At 35.7% G+C, this 15,332-nt stretch overlaps 1 protein-coding gene across 3 annotated transcripts; it reads left to right on the top strand.

Moving 5' to 3' along the window:
• The first annotated feature begins 855 nt into the window (after positions 1 to 855).
• LOC149398074 (MADS-box transcription factor 14-like) lies at positions 856 to 10,918 on the top strand. 3 transcript variants are annotated; one of them, XM_089615871.1, is made up of 8 exons: positions 856 to 999; positions 1,074 to 1,266; positions 6,508 to 6,586; positions 6,694 to 6,761; positions 6,875 to 6,965; positions 7,117 to 7,158; positions 7,327 to 7,368; positions 7,522 to 7,838. In XM_089615871.1, exons 2-8 carry the CDS (start codon positions 1,082 to 1,084, stop codon positions 7,570 to 7,572), a joined length of 558 nt encoding a protein of 185 aa, XP_089471997.1. In that variant the 5' UTR covers positions 856 to 999; positions 1,074 to 1,081; the 3' UTR covers positions 7,573 to 7,838. The 3 variants fall into 3 exon arrangements, with proteins under 3 accessions (XP_089471997.1, XP_089471999.1, XP_089471998.1); XM_089615873.1 differs by lacking the exons at positions 7,117 to 7,158; positions 7,522 to 7,838 and adding an exon at positions 10,688 to 10,918; XM_089615872.1 differs by lacking the exon at positions 7,117 to 7,158.
• The last annotated feature ends 4,414 nt before the right edge of the window (positions 10,919 to 15,332 follow it).

Consider the following 15,332-nt stretch of genomic DNA (forward strand, 5'->3'; position numbering starts at 1 on the left):
GTGTTTGGGACGACCGGAATCCTATGGGTAGCACAAAAAATGTGAAGGAAACCGAAAAATTTGACCAGAACCTGAGCAGATCTGCTCTTGGAGAAACGAAAGTCGTGAGCCTAGGATTTTGTCAAAATGGGGATTGGGAAGCTAGAATTTCGGGAAAATTAGACCAAATTACGTTTTTATACAACGGAATCCGCTCTTAAGAAATTCGGTCCGATTTAACTGGATTCCCACCGGTTTCTAAGAACGAAAACTATTTTGGTCTCTATCTGCTCGATCTTCTCCGGTTCGTCAGTTTCAGTCCGATTCCCAGTCGGTTCCCGCGATAAGTCGAACTTTGGATGAGAGAGAGAGAGTTGTACTAAATTTAATAAATAAATAAATAAAACTCAATAACAGTGGACCTTATTTAAAAGTTGACAAAGGAAACGTACAAAAGAAAAACGTTATTATATTATAAAAATAATGAGGACAAAATGGAACACCGACGTGGCACTCATAGATTAGCTTAAACAATTACTGTAGAAAGTACAGTATTTTTAGCTTCACTTTAGTATAGTATATAAATATAAATATAAATGTTTAATTATTTTTTACAAATGGAGCGCGTGACTTAACACGATACTGTAGTGGTAGGATAGGAAGGAAGGTGATAGTTCACTGGGCCCAAATTTGTCGTGTATGCTTTTTCATATTATAATATATAATAATGACGGATAAAAAATTAACTCGAGGTAATAAAAAAAAAACACCCCAAAAAAAATATATATCTTACCATACATAACTAAACAACGACAGCTGTACAGCGGAATAAAATAATTCCTATTTTGGCATCAATATCCACAATCAACAAAACAAAGCTGACAAAAAAAAAAAAAAAAAAAAAAAACACTTCTCTTCAAACTCACAACCTCCTCTCTCAGAGGAAAAAAAAACAATAGCCTCCTCTCTGGCACGTGAGAACCGCCACGTGTCGACCACCGATCTCGGCGAATCTACGAGGTTGTCTCTCAGGACCGACTTCCATTTTTTTTGTTCTGTTTTCTTAACTTTATTAGGGTTTTGACTTGTCACAGAGGGAGATATGGGAAGAGGAAAAGTGGAGATGAAGATAATCGAGGACAAGCACAGCCGAAACGTGACCTTCTCGAAGCGAAGGAAAGGTCTCATGAAGAAAGCCTCTGAGATCTCTGTTCTGTGCGACGTTGAGATCGCTCTCATCGTCTTCTCTTCCGCTGGAAAGCTCTTCAACTATTCTAGCCATCAGTGGTACTTTTTTCTCTTAATCCTTGGGCTTCTAAATAGGGTTCATAATTTGCCTTTTAATTCTGTCATAAATTCGAAATCTGAGTGTCAAGAGACAAATTATCTCTCTCACACAATATACAAAATGATTATTAATTTTTATTTTATTTTATAATAATTTCATTCGTGTTCCTTATTGCAATTCGGTGTTACATGATGTTACTCTGTAATAGATTGAATTATTTGATATAATTTTATGTAAATTCATTTATAATATTATAATTTATTTCATTATAATTAAGATATCCAAAGAAACATTGTAATTAAATTGCCCTGATACACCATCCACAGAGATTATAGAAACTCTCATAATTGATTAGTTTGCTGTGATAGTTATAATTATGAATCTATCTTACTTAATTAAGCCGTTAAGGCTCTCTAGTATCTATTTTAAGACGTCATAGTGAGGATCACACTGCAGACGTACAAGTCGAATGTATTCTCTTTTTGTCTTCAATCACTTTTGAGTAAGCCCACTTATCTAAGTACATATACATATTCAATGATTGATATATATATATATATATATATATGTGTGTGTGTGTGTGTGTGTGTGTGTGTGTGTATAATTCGTAACTTTTTAAAAAAAATTCATTGTGTATGCATTTGTTTAGACTTGTTTTTTGTTTAATGGTATATTGATATATTGTGTATAAGTATTGTATTTGCTATCCGACTGTATTTGGATAGTTATATTTTCACTCTAAACATTCTTTTAACACTAGAAGTTACTCATTTCCTTGCATGCTCTATATTTTTAAGGGGATCGATCCCTAACACAATTAGATTGATTGAAATGATTGATGCACCAATTTTATTAATCATAGGAAAAATACTTCCGGTGTTTGCAAAACATTTAATGGTTTATTTGTTAATTTTTTTGGTTCCCCTATCTAGCGTTTGATCTAAAAGTTTCAAGGTTTGATCTAAAGTTTCAAGGTGCGCTCGACTACATATTTTAGGAAAGTATGCCTATGATATAAACTTTCATATATAAGAAGCTCAAGGTAGAGCATGCTTGTTGGAAGGCTAGCCAAATTCCACAATTGTCTTTGTGCATGGACAAGTTTTATAAGCCAAGTACCAATGTGGCTGCTAAAGTCACCTATCATACGATCACTTATAAGACATTGTCTATCGCTCTACCTCATACCTCGTGTGGATGTCAAGGAGAAAGAAATGAATGATAGTATTCACTTTACTTTCGTACTCTAGGTAAATGCCCACAAAAAATCACCCATACATTATCCATATCATATATTAAGAGATCTTGCATTGAATGATGCTTGAAAGGGTCTCTTCACAGATTGACGAGTTCATGTTCCCAACATAAAAGTTAAAACTTTTTTAAGTGTTGTTTTCGAGAAAAGGGTTACGAAAAAAATGATCATTTTTAATAGAGCAATGCTATTTGGCACTACTCACTACTTTGAACTACCCACTCAACTGTTGACACGTGGACAAATCTGTCCACGTGTCAACACTTGAGTGGGTAGTTCAAAGTAGTGAGTAGTGATGTAAAGCATTTCCCTTTTTCATATACTTACGAGATGGAGTATACAACTTGCACACCATCATATCCCAGCCTTTTGTCACGGGCTTAGTTTCTTTCGACTAAATTGTGCCGCCTCAGCTCACTCATTAGGATTAGACATTCTGGAACCCACAAAATACGAAAAGAATAGCTTTGAAATTAAGACATGAACGTGAGTGTTTAAAGGAAACAAGAACTTTGTATTATTGCTCCGATTATTATGAATACTTGATATTCTAGATGCCTTGGGTATGAAATGGCTCTCCTATTTATAGGTATTTATAGGGTTGCATAACAAGTAAAGAAGCTATAGAGAGACTATTTATTTACAAAAATCCCCCTAGTTTGCATATTCCCAAGAAGATGGTGAGGTGCTATGAAAAGGTGCATTGAGCCTGATGGCTCCCTAGTCTAAGTGACTTTAGAGAGCCTTCTTGTATGCGTCGGACAATGGGTCTAGCTCTCTAGGGTCGAGCAGTTATTTGGGCTAAACAACCTTCCAGACCTCCATGCTCCGTTACGTGGATGCGGGAGGCTCTTATCAACGCGTGACACTTTGCTCGCAGTAGGACGTGAGAGTTATTCCTTTGTTTCCTTCACCCATTCATGTTTTTAAGAGATAATTGAACCGACTTCTACCATATTGAAAAGTAAAAACACCACCTTTCTCAAGATAAAAAATCTAAAATTCCTCGCATTGTTCTTAAAGGAGGTTGACACAAACTTCCACTAGAGGCATTAGTAAAATCCTACACCCATTAAAGCGACATACATTACAGTAACTCAAACATAAAACTGACATTCAAATGCATAATACGCTACATGAGAAGAACATATCACATGTACATCAAGGATTACCCATATATCCATGAAAAACTACTAACTTTCACAATTTATTTGGGTACGCTAGACACTTTCTATGCTTTGAGAAAGGTGGGCTAGGCCGAAAAAGGTCACCCAAAGTTTAGGAAGAAACATTTCCTAGGAATAAATTTAGGGATTGGTCCATACTCAAAGAAACATATACACTCGCTTTCAAATCAAACGGTCTCTACTTTGAGAAAACACAAAGATTGTAGAATTATCTTCCTCCTTGACCACGATATTCAATAATTGGTCCGAAGACCCACTAATATTGTCTTATAATTTTTTACCCCGTTTAAGTGGGAACAAATCTAGTCATGTTAATGAGGACAAAGCAGGCTAGAAAGAAAGAATTATGTGGTGATGTACTCTTGTACAAAAGTCACAAGTCTGTGAAATAGGATAATTAGAGGCTTGAAGTGGGGGCACTATAGGTGATTACACAATTGAGAAGGGTTTATATGAATTAGTTTTGAGATGAAACTCTATGATACTTTCACATGGTATCATAGCCCATAAAGCCCAAATGATATTCGGATCCAATCGTTGAGATTCGGTTCAAGATGAGCGAACACAAAGAGCTGTCATCTTGAGAGGGCATATCAGGAATCCTATATTGAAAATGAATGAGAACTAACAATAGTTTATAAATGTCATGGGTTACTCCTGTCATTGTCAATTGGTTTTGAGATGAAATCTCATGATACTTTCGCATATTCTCTATTGACCTTTACACCCACACAATAGATAAAGAGATAGAATCATATCCTTCCTTGAAAAATGAACAATTTTGATGCTTCGAAATGCAACGAGTGAAAAAAAAATATGCATTTTGACACATCTATATATCAGTAATGAGTAATTAATAATAAGAAAGACGCCAAAAAGTATATATATATATATATATATATATATATATATATATATATATATATATATATATGTGTGTGGGGAGCATGATTTTCAATCTAGCTAACATCAATTCTAGAGGTGTTGCAAGATCTAGAAGTTCTATGAACTCTAAAAGTCTACCAATTGATCATGTAGTAAAGGATATGTGAATAGTAGTTTATTAGGGTAAAATTTCACTTAAAGTATAGGTTAGCGATTCGCCTCTGAACAACATTAGCATGTCGTAGTTGACCAAAAATGTATGTGTAGATCACTATTATAGTCTGGAGAATGAATATTGCCTATGAATTCTGGTGATCCAGTAAAAAATAATGAAAGATTAGGAAGATCGTAAAATACCGCGGATGATATCTATCACCAAAAGGAAACAGCCTAGATTATGAATTCTAGGAATTCTTACAAAACAATAGAGGGCAAGGCTTAGTATGGAGACAATAAGGATAAGCTTCGCCGCCATCCACAATGTATAAATCTAAGATAACAGCTACAAAATAGTAACTCGTACCATACCCATACAAAGATTAATGATAATCTACGTTAAACATACGAGTATGAGTAACTAATCCACCAAAGTTTGGAGATTTGCTAAATAGGTTTTGTAAATTTTAAATAAATAGTCATTATGGTGATGTGGCATTGTTTGAACGTTTTTAGCATTCCATATATGCTCTTGTAGTCTGATGGTTATTTACATTTATTAACGAATATTTACCACTATTCATGTTTTTTTTGCTTGTTAATAAAATCTCGTGGCTATTTACTTAAAATTTACTAAAAATTTGATATATGGCAAAACTTCAGTTTCCATATGATTCTATATCTAGAGAGCTCTTTATATTTTTAAGTGCTATATGCCGATTGTCGTCAATGCTCTCTGTATCGTGCCAACACATCCTATAGTTCCTAAGACATCTAACAACAGTTATAGTTATGTAAATTAGTCCAGTCTGGTTCCTAATTAAACTTGCAACTGCAATCTAAATTAGGCAAGACCGAGTCTTCCAGGTTTTAGGCAAGTAAACCTTGTTCTATAAATTGGAATTTATTAATGGTTAGCATGCTTATATTAGGACTTAGAATGATTGAATTTTTGAGGAGTTTAGATAAAACTCAAATACTTAACGAAATGGTCTAAATCGGGATCCAACCGTTCAATCAAATGATGTTATCCAGTCCCAAGTTTTCGAAAACATTTAGAATGTCGTGAGACCGTAACCTAAAACACATGCACCTATGTTCCGCAGCTTCAATTTAACACAAACCTTCGTGTCGGATTCACCTTTGCGACAGGAGAAATTGCAGCTGAAACACACCGGAGTCAGCGAGATTCAGCTCAGAGAAGCTGTTACGTTATTTTTAAGCTCGAAGGCATCATATTTACAACAAAGCTTTATATAAATAGAGAAGTAAAATGAGTGGTAGGACATACAACATACAAGATTCAAATAACTCGAAATTTATCCACCTATATATACGATAAGTTATCCATAACAAGTTCTCCAAATGAAGTTCTCTATAAGCATGGAAAGCTTAATTCAAACACAATAATGATTTACACATTAACATTCTCTTTTGGGTCTTTTGTTCACATAAATGGCATAAGAAATTTGACTGAAATTTACTAATGTTAATGTGTTTGAATTCAAGTTTTGCTAATGTGTTTCTGGAAAAGTTTATGTTACTAAGCATTTAGTACTAAAGAATCTCCCAGTCTCTTGGCCAGTTTACTAAAGTTTCTGAAGAGCCAATATTTAGTACATGGCATAGGATTTGGATTATAAGTGATTTTTTATTTTTTATTTTTATTTTTATTTTTTGTGGATAATTTCATTTTGGATGACTCTTTATGTTAACAGGGCTATATATTGTTGAGATATCTACAATTATACTTTCAGTTTGGACAAAACACTCAACCGATACAAGAGAATTGCCAGTGCAGAAGCTGCTTTCAACAAGCTACCTGGTGAATCAAAGGTATTCATATCTATAGCGCTAATTCATCCTCGCTATTTTTGCACTTTCTTGGTTCATATAAATATATATATATATATATATATATATATATATATATATATATGCAGAAGTATGAGATTGAAGAAGCTGATGATGGATATTTGACTAATGATGAAGTTTTGAAATCCGCAATAAGGTGTGTTTAACTGCATTTAACACAGACATGTCATTTCTGAGATTACATTATCAAAGCTAATTATTTGGTACGTGTTTTTGTATTTTTTGTGTGTACTATAATCTACAATACAGTGACCCCATAATCGAACAACTATCTGTTAAGGATCTAGCAAGCCTCGAAACAGATCTATATGCGTTGTTAGAAAAAACAAGAAAAAGAAAGGTCAGATTGATTTTTTCTACAGATATCTTCTCTCATATTATCCATTTCAACCCTAAAAAAAAAAAGAAAAAAAAATAAGAAGCATATTGATGCTATAAAAAGTAACACTAGCTACTTTAAGAAAAAAATTGTTTACATGTTTCCCCTGCAGTCGGAACTAATGGTTGAAACTTTGAAGAAACTTGCTGAGAAGGTATTGAAAGAAAAATGAAAATTGAATTGCCATTTTCTTGATTTTGATTATACAACATCTCTTTAGTAGTTTTGGTTTTAACAAAACATGAAATAACTCGAAGAAAGATTAAAGAGACTGACCATGGATGTGGATTCAATTATTCATATATCTTTTTTCTGAGCTCAGGAAACACAGCTGATAGAAGTGAATCGTTTACTTCAAAACCAGGTAACCAATGGACTGTAAAACATATATATATATATATATAGAGAGAGAGAGAGAGAGAGACAGAGAGAGAGAGAGAGACAGAGAGACGTGTGCATTTATTTACTAATGTCTCCGGTTTCAATGTTTATAGTCTTTTTGTCTTTTGAGTTGCAGATTGATACAGTTATTGACGGTGAGCAGAGCCAAAACGACGACGTTGAATGAGATGGATTTTGACGTGATTGGCTCGAACGTAGGTGATGTAAATTTGCCAAATCAGATTTCCGCATTCAATCGAGTACTTTTTTTTTTTTTTTTTTGACAATTGGCGGTATTACAAATTTACAAGTATGTATTTGTGTAATAGAAAGACTCTCTCTCGTGCCTTTCCCAATATATTTGCCAGAATGATTCCCTTTTTCTTATTGTGACGATAAGATATATTTATATTCCAAACTTCTTTACTGTGATTTGTTTTTTCCCATTCCGAAGTTCCCTCGAATCAAGATAACACATTACTTGTGGAGATTATAGTAGTGTTTTCCTGTATAACTTTCTTTGATTTATTTCAGTTTGTCTCTAAATTATTTTATCTTTCATACTCATTTTGGCATTTTCTTCCCGCAAAGTAAAGGATTTGAAAGAATGGCTTCAAATATCGTTATGGGTTACTTCAAGTGAAATGGGTTTTGATTGACTGGGCTTAAATATCATTACGGGCATTTACTAGAGCTTTTTTTTTTTTTTTTTTTTTTTTTCATATGAAGTGAGTTTATATCAAGGGGCTCAAAATCAAAATGGGCTATAATGCTCTTTGTTATAGGGTGAAAATTCGCCCCTTAAACTAGAACAGTGACAATGGTAACACCGAGACAGCAAAAGAAACAATAGCACACCAAGAGAACACTGGCCCTCAATGAAGCCTCGTTGGCCGAAATTGGGGCCGAGCGCCTAGGCAAGCCAATGGCTGCCGAGGTGTCTACCCACTCTGTCGGTGAATGATTGTATATCTAGGGAGCTCTTTTTATTTTGTTAAGTGTTACATGCTGATTGTTGTCAATGCTCTCTGTATCATGCCAACACATCCAATAGTTCCTAAGACATCTAACAACGGTTAAAGTTATGTAAAGTAGTCCAGTCTGGTTCCTTATTAAACTTGCAACTGCAATCTAAATTAGGCAAGACCTAGTCTTCCAGGTTTTAGGCAAGTAAACCTTGTTCTATAAATTGGAATTTATTAATGGTTAGCATGCTTATATTAGGACTTAGAATGATTGAATTTTTTAGGAGTTTAGATAAAACTCAAATACTTAACGAAATGGTCTAAATCGGGATCCAACCGTTCAATCAATGATGTTATCCAGTCCCAAGTTTTCCAAAACATTTAGAACGCTGTGAGACCCTAACCTAAAACACATGCACAACCTATGTTCGGCAGCTTCATTTTAACACAATCCAGCCCAAAGTATAAGCATGCCATCACTTTTGAGCCTTTGACGTATAAGATTGACATTTATATACTAGTATTGCAAACATTCGTGTCGGATTCACCTTTGCAACAGGAGAAATTGCAGCTAAAACACACCGGGGTCAGCGAGGTTCAGCTCAGAGAAGCTGTTACGTTATTCTTAAGCTCGAAGGGCATCATATTTACAACAAAACTTTTATATCAGTAGAGAAGTAAGATGAGTGGTAGGACATACAACATACAAGATTCAAATAACTCGAGATTATCCTTCTATATATACGATAAGTTATCCAAAACAAGTTCTCAAAAAGAAGTTCTCTATAAGCATGGAAAGCTTAATTCAAACACAATAATGATTTACACATTAACATTCTCTTTTGGGTCCTTTGTTCACATGAATGGCATAAGAAATTTTAATGAAATTTGCTATTGTTAATGTGTTTGAATTCAAGTTTTGCTAATGTGTTTCTGAAAAACTGCATGTTACTAAGCATTTTGTACTAAAGAATCTCCCAGTCTCTTGGCCAGTTTACTAAAGTTTCTGAAGAGCCAATAAAAAGAGAAGGAAATAAATTTGGCAGATAAACTATCATTTATTAGTAAAGTTTTTTTTTTTTTTTGGCTAGTTGTTCATACAGAACGACTATATCTATAGAAATAATTCTTTGAGACCAAAACTTGTCTCTATTGGCTTCTAAATTTTGTATTATTCCTTACTGGGGCTTATATGCTGAGTATAGGCTAATCTAAGTTGATTTTTCGAGTATCCTTTTCTTTTGGTATAAGCATAATTCACAGGAGAGGGTGTGAAGAACAAAAACAAGACATGGCATAGGATTTGGATTAGAAGTGATTTTTTTATTTATATTTTTTTTTTGTGTGTGGATAATTTCATTTTGGATGACTCTTTATGTTAACAGGGCTATATATTGCTGAGATATCTACAATTATACTTTCAGTTTGGACAAAACACTCAACCGATACAAGAGAATTGCCAGTGCAGAAGCTGCTTTCAACAAGCTACCTGGGGAATCAAAGGTATTCATATCTATAGCGCTAATTCATCCTCTGCTATTTTTGCACTTTCTTGGTTCATATAAATATATATGTGCAGAAGTATGAGATTGAAGAAGCTGATGATGATATTTGACTAATGATGAAGTTTTGAAATCCGCAATAAGGTGTGTTTAACTGCATTTAACACGGACATGTCATTTCTGAGATTACATTATCAAAGCTAATTATTTGTTATGTGTTTTTGTTTTTTTTGTGTGTACTATAATCTACAATACAGTGACCCCATAATCGAACAACTATCTGTAAAGGATCTAGCAAGCCTTGAAACAGATCTATATGCGTTGTTAGAAAAAACAAGCAAAAGAAAGGTCAGATTGATTTTTTCTACAGATATCTTCTCTCATATTATCCATTTCAATCCTAAAAAAAGAAAAAAAAATTAAGAAGCATATTGATGCTATAAAAAGTAACACTAGCTACTTTAAGAAAAAAATTGTTTACATGTTTCCCCTGCAGTCGGAACTAATGGTTGAAACTTTGAAGAAACTTGCTGAGAAGGTATTGAAAGAAAAATGAAAATTAAATTGCCATTTTCTTGATTTTGATTTTGATTATACATCTCTTCAGTAGTTTTGGTTTTAACAAAACATGAAATGACTCGAAGAAAGATTAAAGAGACTGACCATGGACTCAGTAAACACAGCTGATAGAAGTGAATCGTTTACTTCAAAACCAGGTAACCAATGGACATTGTATAAAACATATACATATATATAGAGAGAGAGACGTGTGCATTTATTTACTAATGTCTTCGATTTCAATGTTTATAAAGTCCTTTTGTCTTTTGAGTTGCAGATTGATACAGTTATCGACGGTGAGCAGAGCCAAAACGACGACGTTTAAAGAGATGGATTTTGATGTGATTGGCTCGAGCGAAGGTGATGTAAATATGCCAAATCTGATTTCCGCATTCAATTGAGTACTTTTTTTTTACAATTGGCGGTTTACAAATTTACAAGTGTGTATTTGTGTAATATAAAGACTCTGTCTCGTGCCTTTCCAATATATTTGCCAGTCTCTTTTTCTTATTGTGAGTGTGACAATAAGATATTTATATTCCAAACTTCTTTACTGTGATTTGTTTTTCTTAGTAGATTATTATTTCCTGTTATGCCGTCGTTTTCACCACGTAAAAACGACACCCCGAAAGCAAAAAATGATACATCAAGTCCATACATAATGCATAAGCCCACAAGCAAACTCACGCACCAAGCTCCGAATCAACACTCATGAAATGTCTTTCAAAAGACTCTCAAATAATGTTTTCAAGCTAGACTTCTTGAAAAATCTTCAAGACAAAGCCACAAAAATGACCACCCGGTCGGCCAAATAAAATGACCACCCGACCGGCCAAAAAAGAAGACCATCCGGCCATCTTCACTCGGCCAAGACCACCCGGTCATCTTCACTCAGTCAAGATCACCCGGTCATCTTCACTCGGTCAAGATCACCCGGTCATCTTCACTCGGTCAAGATCACCCGGTCATCTTTACTCGGCCAAGACCACCCGGTCATCTTCACTCGGCCAAGACCACCCGGCCATCTTCACTCGGCCAAGACCACCCGGTCATCTTCACTCGGTCAAGATCACCCGGTCATCTTCACTCGGCCAAGACCACCCGGTCATCTTTACTCGGCCAAGACCACCCGGTCATCTTCACTCGGCCAAGACCACCCGGTCATCTTCACTCGGCCAAGACCACCCGGTCATCTTCACTCGGCCAAGACCACCCGGTCATCTTCACTCGGCCAATATCACCCGGTCATCTTCACTCGGCCAAGATCACCGGTCGTCTTTACTCGACCAAGACCACCCGGTCGTCTTCACTCGGCGTCTTCACTCGGCCAAGACCACCCGGCCGTCTTCACCACCTAATCAAGTACTTTTCACCAAATCCCTTGGCTCCTATAAATACCTCACTCATTCACAACACAAAGTAAGTTTCTCTCAACTGGTCAAAACTCTACAAAAATCACACCACCACTTTCTCTCTCTAGAAAACATAGAGACGAGTACAAATCGTTCACCAAGAACATAATACAACACGACTAATGTTGAGCGTCGGAGCGCGCGCCGAGGGAAAACCCTCTGCGTCCCTCTAGATTCACGTTTTCTTATGGTTAGGTGAAAGTGCAAGGATTCGAAGACCCGACGAAGAACGCGAAGAACGTGGAAGATTCGAAGACTCGGAGACTGGAAGATCCGAAGACCCGGACACTAGAAGATCCGATGAACATGAAGAACACGAACACGTGAGAAACACGAAGAACGTGGAAGATTCAAAGGGTTGAAGACTCAAAGAAGCAAAGACTCAAGAACTCAACGAAGAACACGAAAGATCCCAAGATCCGAAAATTCAAGGACCCGGAAACCCGAAGATCCGAATAACACAAACACGACGAGAAGAGAAGAACTTCACCAAACCCAACTTACGTGCGGTCATAGGGTCCGGCCCTAGATCGAACCACGGACGGTTCTTAGTGCTAATCCAAAAACGCGATTAACATTTCCCATTCCTTAATGCCCTCGAATCAAGATAACACATTACTTGTGGAGATTATAGTAGTGTTTTATTTTTTATAAATAAAAGATTAAAGGCTTTCTTTGATTTATTGAAAAATGTCACATATATATTTTATATTTTAGTAAAATATAGCGTTTAACTTTTGATTTTAAAAAACATCGAGTTCATACCATATGTTTAACTAAAATGACAAAATTATACATTGAAATAGGCAACAGTGTCACGAATATTATTTTTATTGAATTTTTATTGACTTTTCATTGACGTTAACTATAATATTTATATGTAAACACCAATTATCTTTATTCATTCGCACTATATATGTAATTTATTTGAAAATTAAAAAAAAACAAGTCTCTTAATCGTGAAGAACACAAAAAAGGTAAAATGATAAAAATCGACAGTTAATAGTCATTAAGATCACAGATTCGAACAGAGAATCCAGGATTCAGAGCTGTAATTCGATTACATAATGAAATAATCTCTTGGGAGATAAGAATTTTATTATTTAATTTCAATTAAGCTTATTTTTATTTCAAAATTTGGAATTTGAAAATTAGGGTATTGGTTTGGATTTGATTCGATTTTTCTTATAAAGTTAGTATCAATAAAAGAGAGATTTGTGACACTGTTATCCATTTTATGGTATAATTTCTTCATTTTAGTTAAACAGGGGGTATGAACTCGACATTTTTAAAATTGACTATTTGGCTATCACGAAGCCGTATTTTCTTTGCACGTCTTCTCATTCCAGAGAACTTCATCGACAACATGCATTGATTAACTCAGACCTTGTGTATCGTCATATTAATCTTGAGATCATGTGTCTCATAGGTGTGCTATTAATCTTTGGTGCAAGATCGGGGTAAAACAGAGAGATGAGTCTCTGGTTCAAGGCCAGCTCGAATCCATAGCCACTGGAGATAACCATTGAAGATAGGTGTTAGCAAAGAAGAGTTTTGTCTAACTTAATATTCATATAATCATGGTTGATTGATATAGTGGATTGCTTTTACTCGAACGCCGCAGTCCCCCTGAGTAGGTTGTTATACCGAAAAGGGTTACCAAGTCTGTGTCTTTTACTGTTTTCTGTTTGATTGCAATTCAGACCCAAAAACTGTATGCAAAAATCCACGTCACTGTTTAGACGTGTAAAGCAGACGTCTCATGTTGAAGACTAATGTTTTCAACATCATGAAGAACAACAATCTTTCCAAAACAAAAACAGCAAACTCAAAGTATCAACGAACTCCCTATTTGGCACCAATGAACACTGAAACTCACTAAGCAACCAGAAGCAAAGACTGAAGAAGACACAATAGCTCTCAACAAGATATATGTGTCACAGTGACTGATAGAGGTACGTAGCAATCACACAAGCATATTCTCAACCACAGACAAATACTCATGTCACAATGATTGACAAAGATTTAAGCCATAAGCACTCAACCAGTCTTCATCAGCAAAAGATAAAGATATGATGGAGAGTTTAGCACACATCATAAAATACTTAAACTATTTGCCTCAATAAAGTTAAATATAGGCTTGGGGAATAGAAACAACAAAAAAGAGAAAAATTTGAAATATTATAGACTTAACTAACTATTGTTCAGGAGGTACTAAGGGAATTGATATAATCAGACAGTAGAGGTAGGGGCCTGATCGATGCCATCAGGAATAGAAGCAGCAGCAGTAGAGGTTGAAGCAGGCTCAGAGGGATTCATCAACTTTAGGATATCCTTAATTTTGCTCTTTATGTACGAGGCCTTGGAAATCACTTCCTCTAAATGTTTGAGCTCACATATAATGGTCCAAGCCACATGAGACCTCGACTCAGAAGACATGGAAGGCACTATGGGGGGCCTCTGTAGACATAGATAGAGATTGTAGCACTCGGACTGAGGTGGGTTTGTTGATGTCTGCAGCATGGTGTGGTTGGAAGAGCTTGTAACTGCACGAGATCTTCCCTGGAACAATGAGAGAAGACTTCAACTCTTCCTATGTCACCAGTCCTGGATGCTGATTGAGAATGAGGCCACTCGGCAAGGAAGGATAAGCAATAGGAAGATTGATGGCTTCTAAGCTTGCATGCCTTACAACCTGTTCAAACACAAACTTTCCAAAGTCTATGACGGAACCTATGCTAACCCGATAGATGAATTATGCCAGAGTGAGAGATATCCTAGTTGAGTGAGTAGTAGGGGCCAAGTTCTTGACTACAATCTTGTGAAGAATGGAATACTTGGAGCTCAATTTTGAGACCGGGTAAAGAGCCCTGTTAGGCCATCATTTCTCATCCTTTCCACCAGTAGTCGAAGAGGGTCCTCAGAAGTGGGAGGGTTCCTTCCAAGATAGTCATTGATGAGTTGAGGATTGAAATTAATGCATTTGCCTCGCACGTGCACCTTCATGTGGTCAGGAGAGCTGGGATCAATCACTTTCTCTGAGAGATTTACAATGAATTCCCTTACAAGTTTAGGATGATAAGCTCTAACATTGGTCACATTTTTCAGGAGATCCACATCCGTGACGCACTAAATGTTATATGTAGAGCCTCTTCTGACAACACAAATTCTAGAGCAATGGTCCTCATGATCATATATTTCCATATGCTAGCAATCTGTATAGTATGGAACGAGATCCCATATAGGGGAACATTAGGAACATCATGCCTAGGTTTTTCCTTCTTTCTTTCAGAGTTTTTCTGAGGTTCCTCTTCTTCTTCAATGATGTTAGTGATATGTGCGTTTTATACGCGTTAAACTCCTATTTTCTAGCTTGAATTTCATGCGTTCTCGAGTGACTTTCAGTGTTTTTAATGTGTTTATGAGTTATTTCCAAGTTTGAGGGACTATTTTAGTATTAAGGATGTAATCCGAGCAATTCAAGACGATTCAGACACGTTTGGGCAATTT

This window comes from Urtica dioica, chromosome 5 (genome assembly GCF_054948205.1).
Source record: "Urtica dioica subsp. dioica isolate 48M chromosome 5, U.dioica_male_clone48M_v1_H2, whole genome shotgun sequence".
Lineage (NCBI taxonomy): Eukaryota > Viridiplantae > Streptophyta > Magnoliopsida > Rosales > Urticaceae > Urtica > Urtica dioica.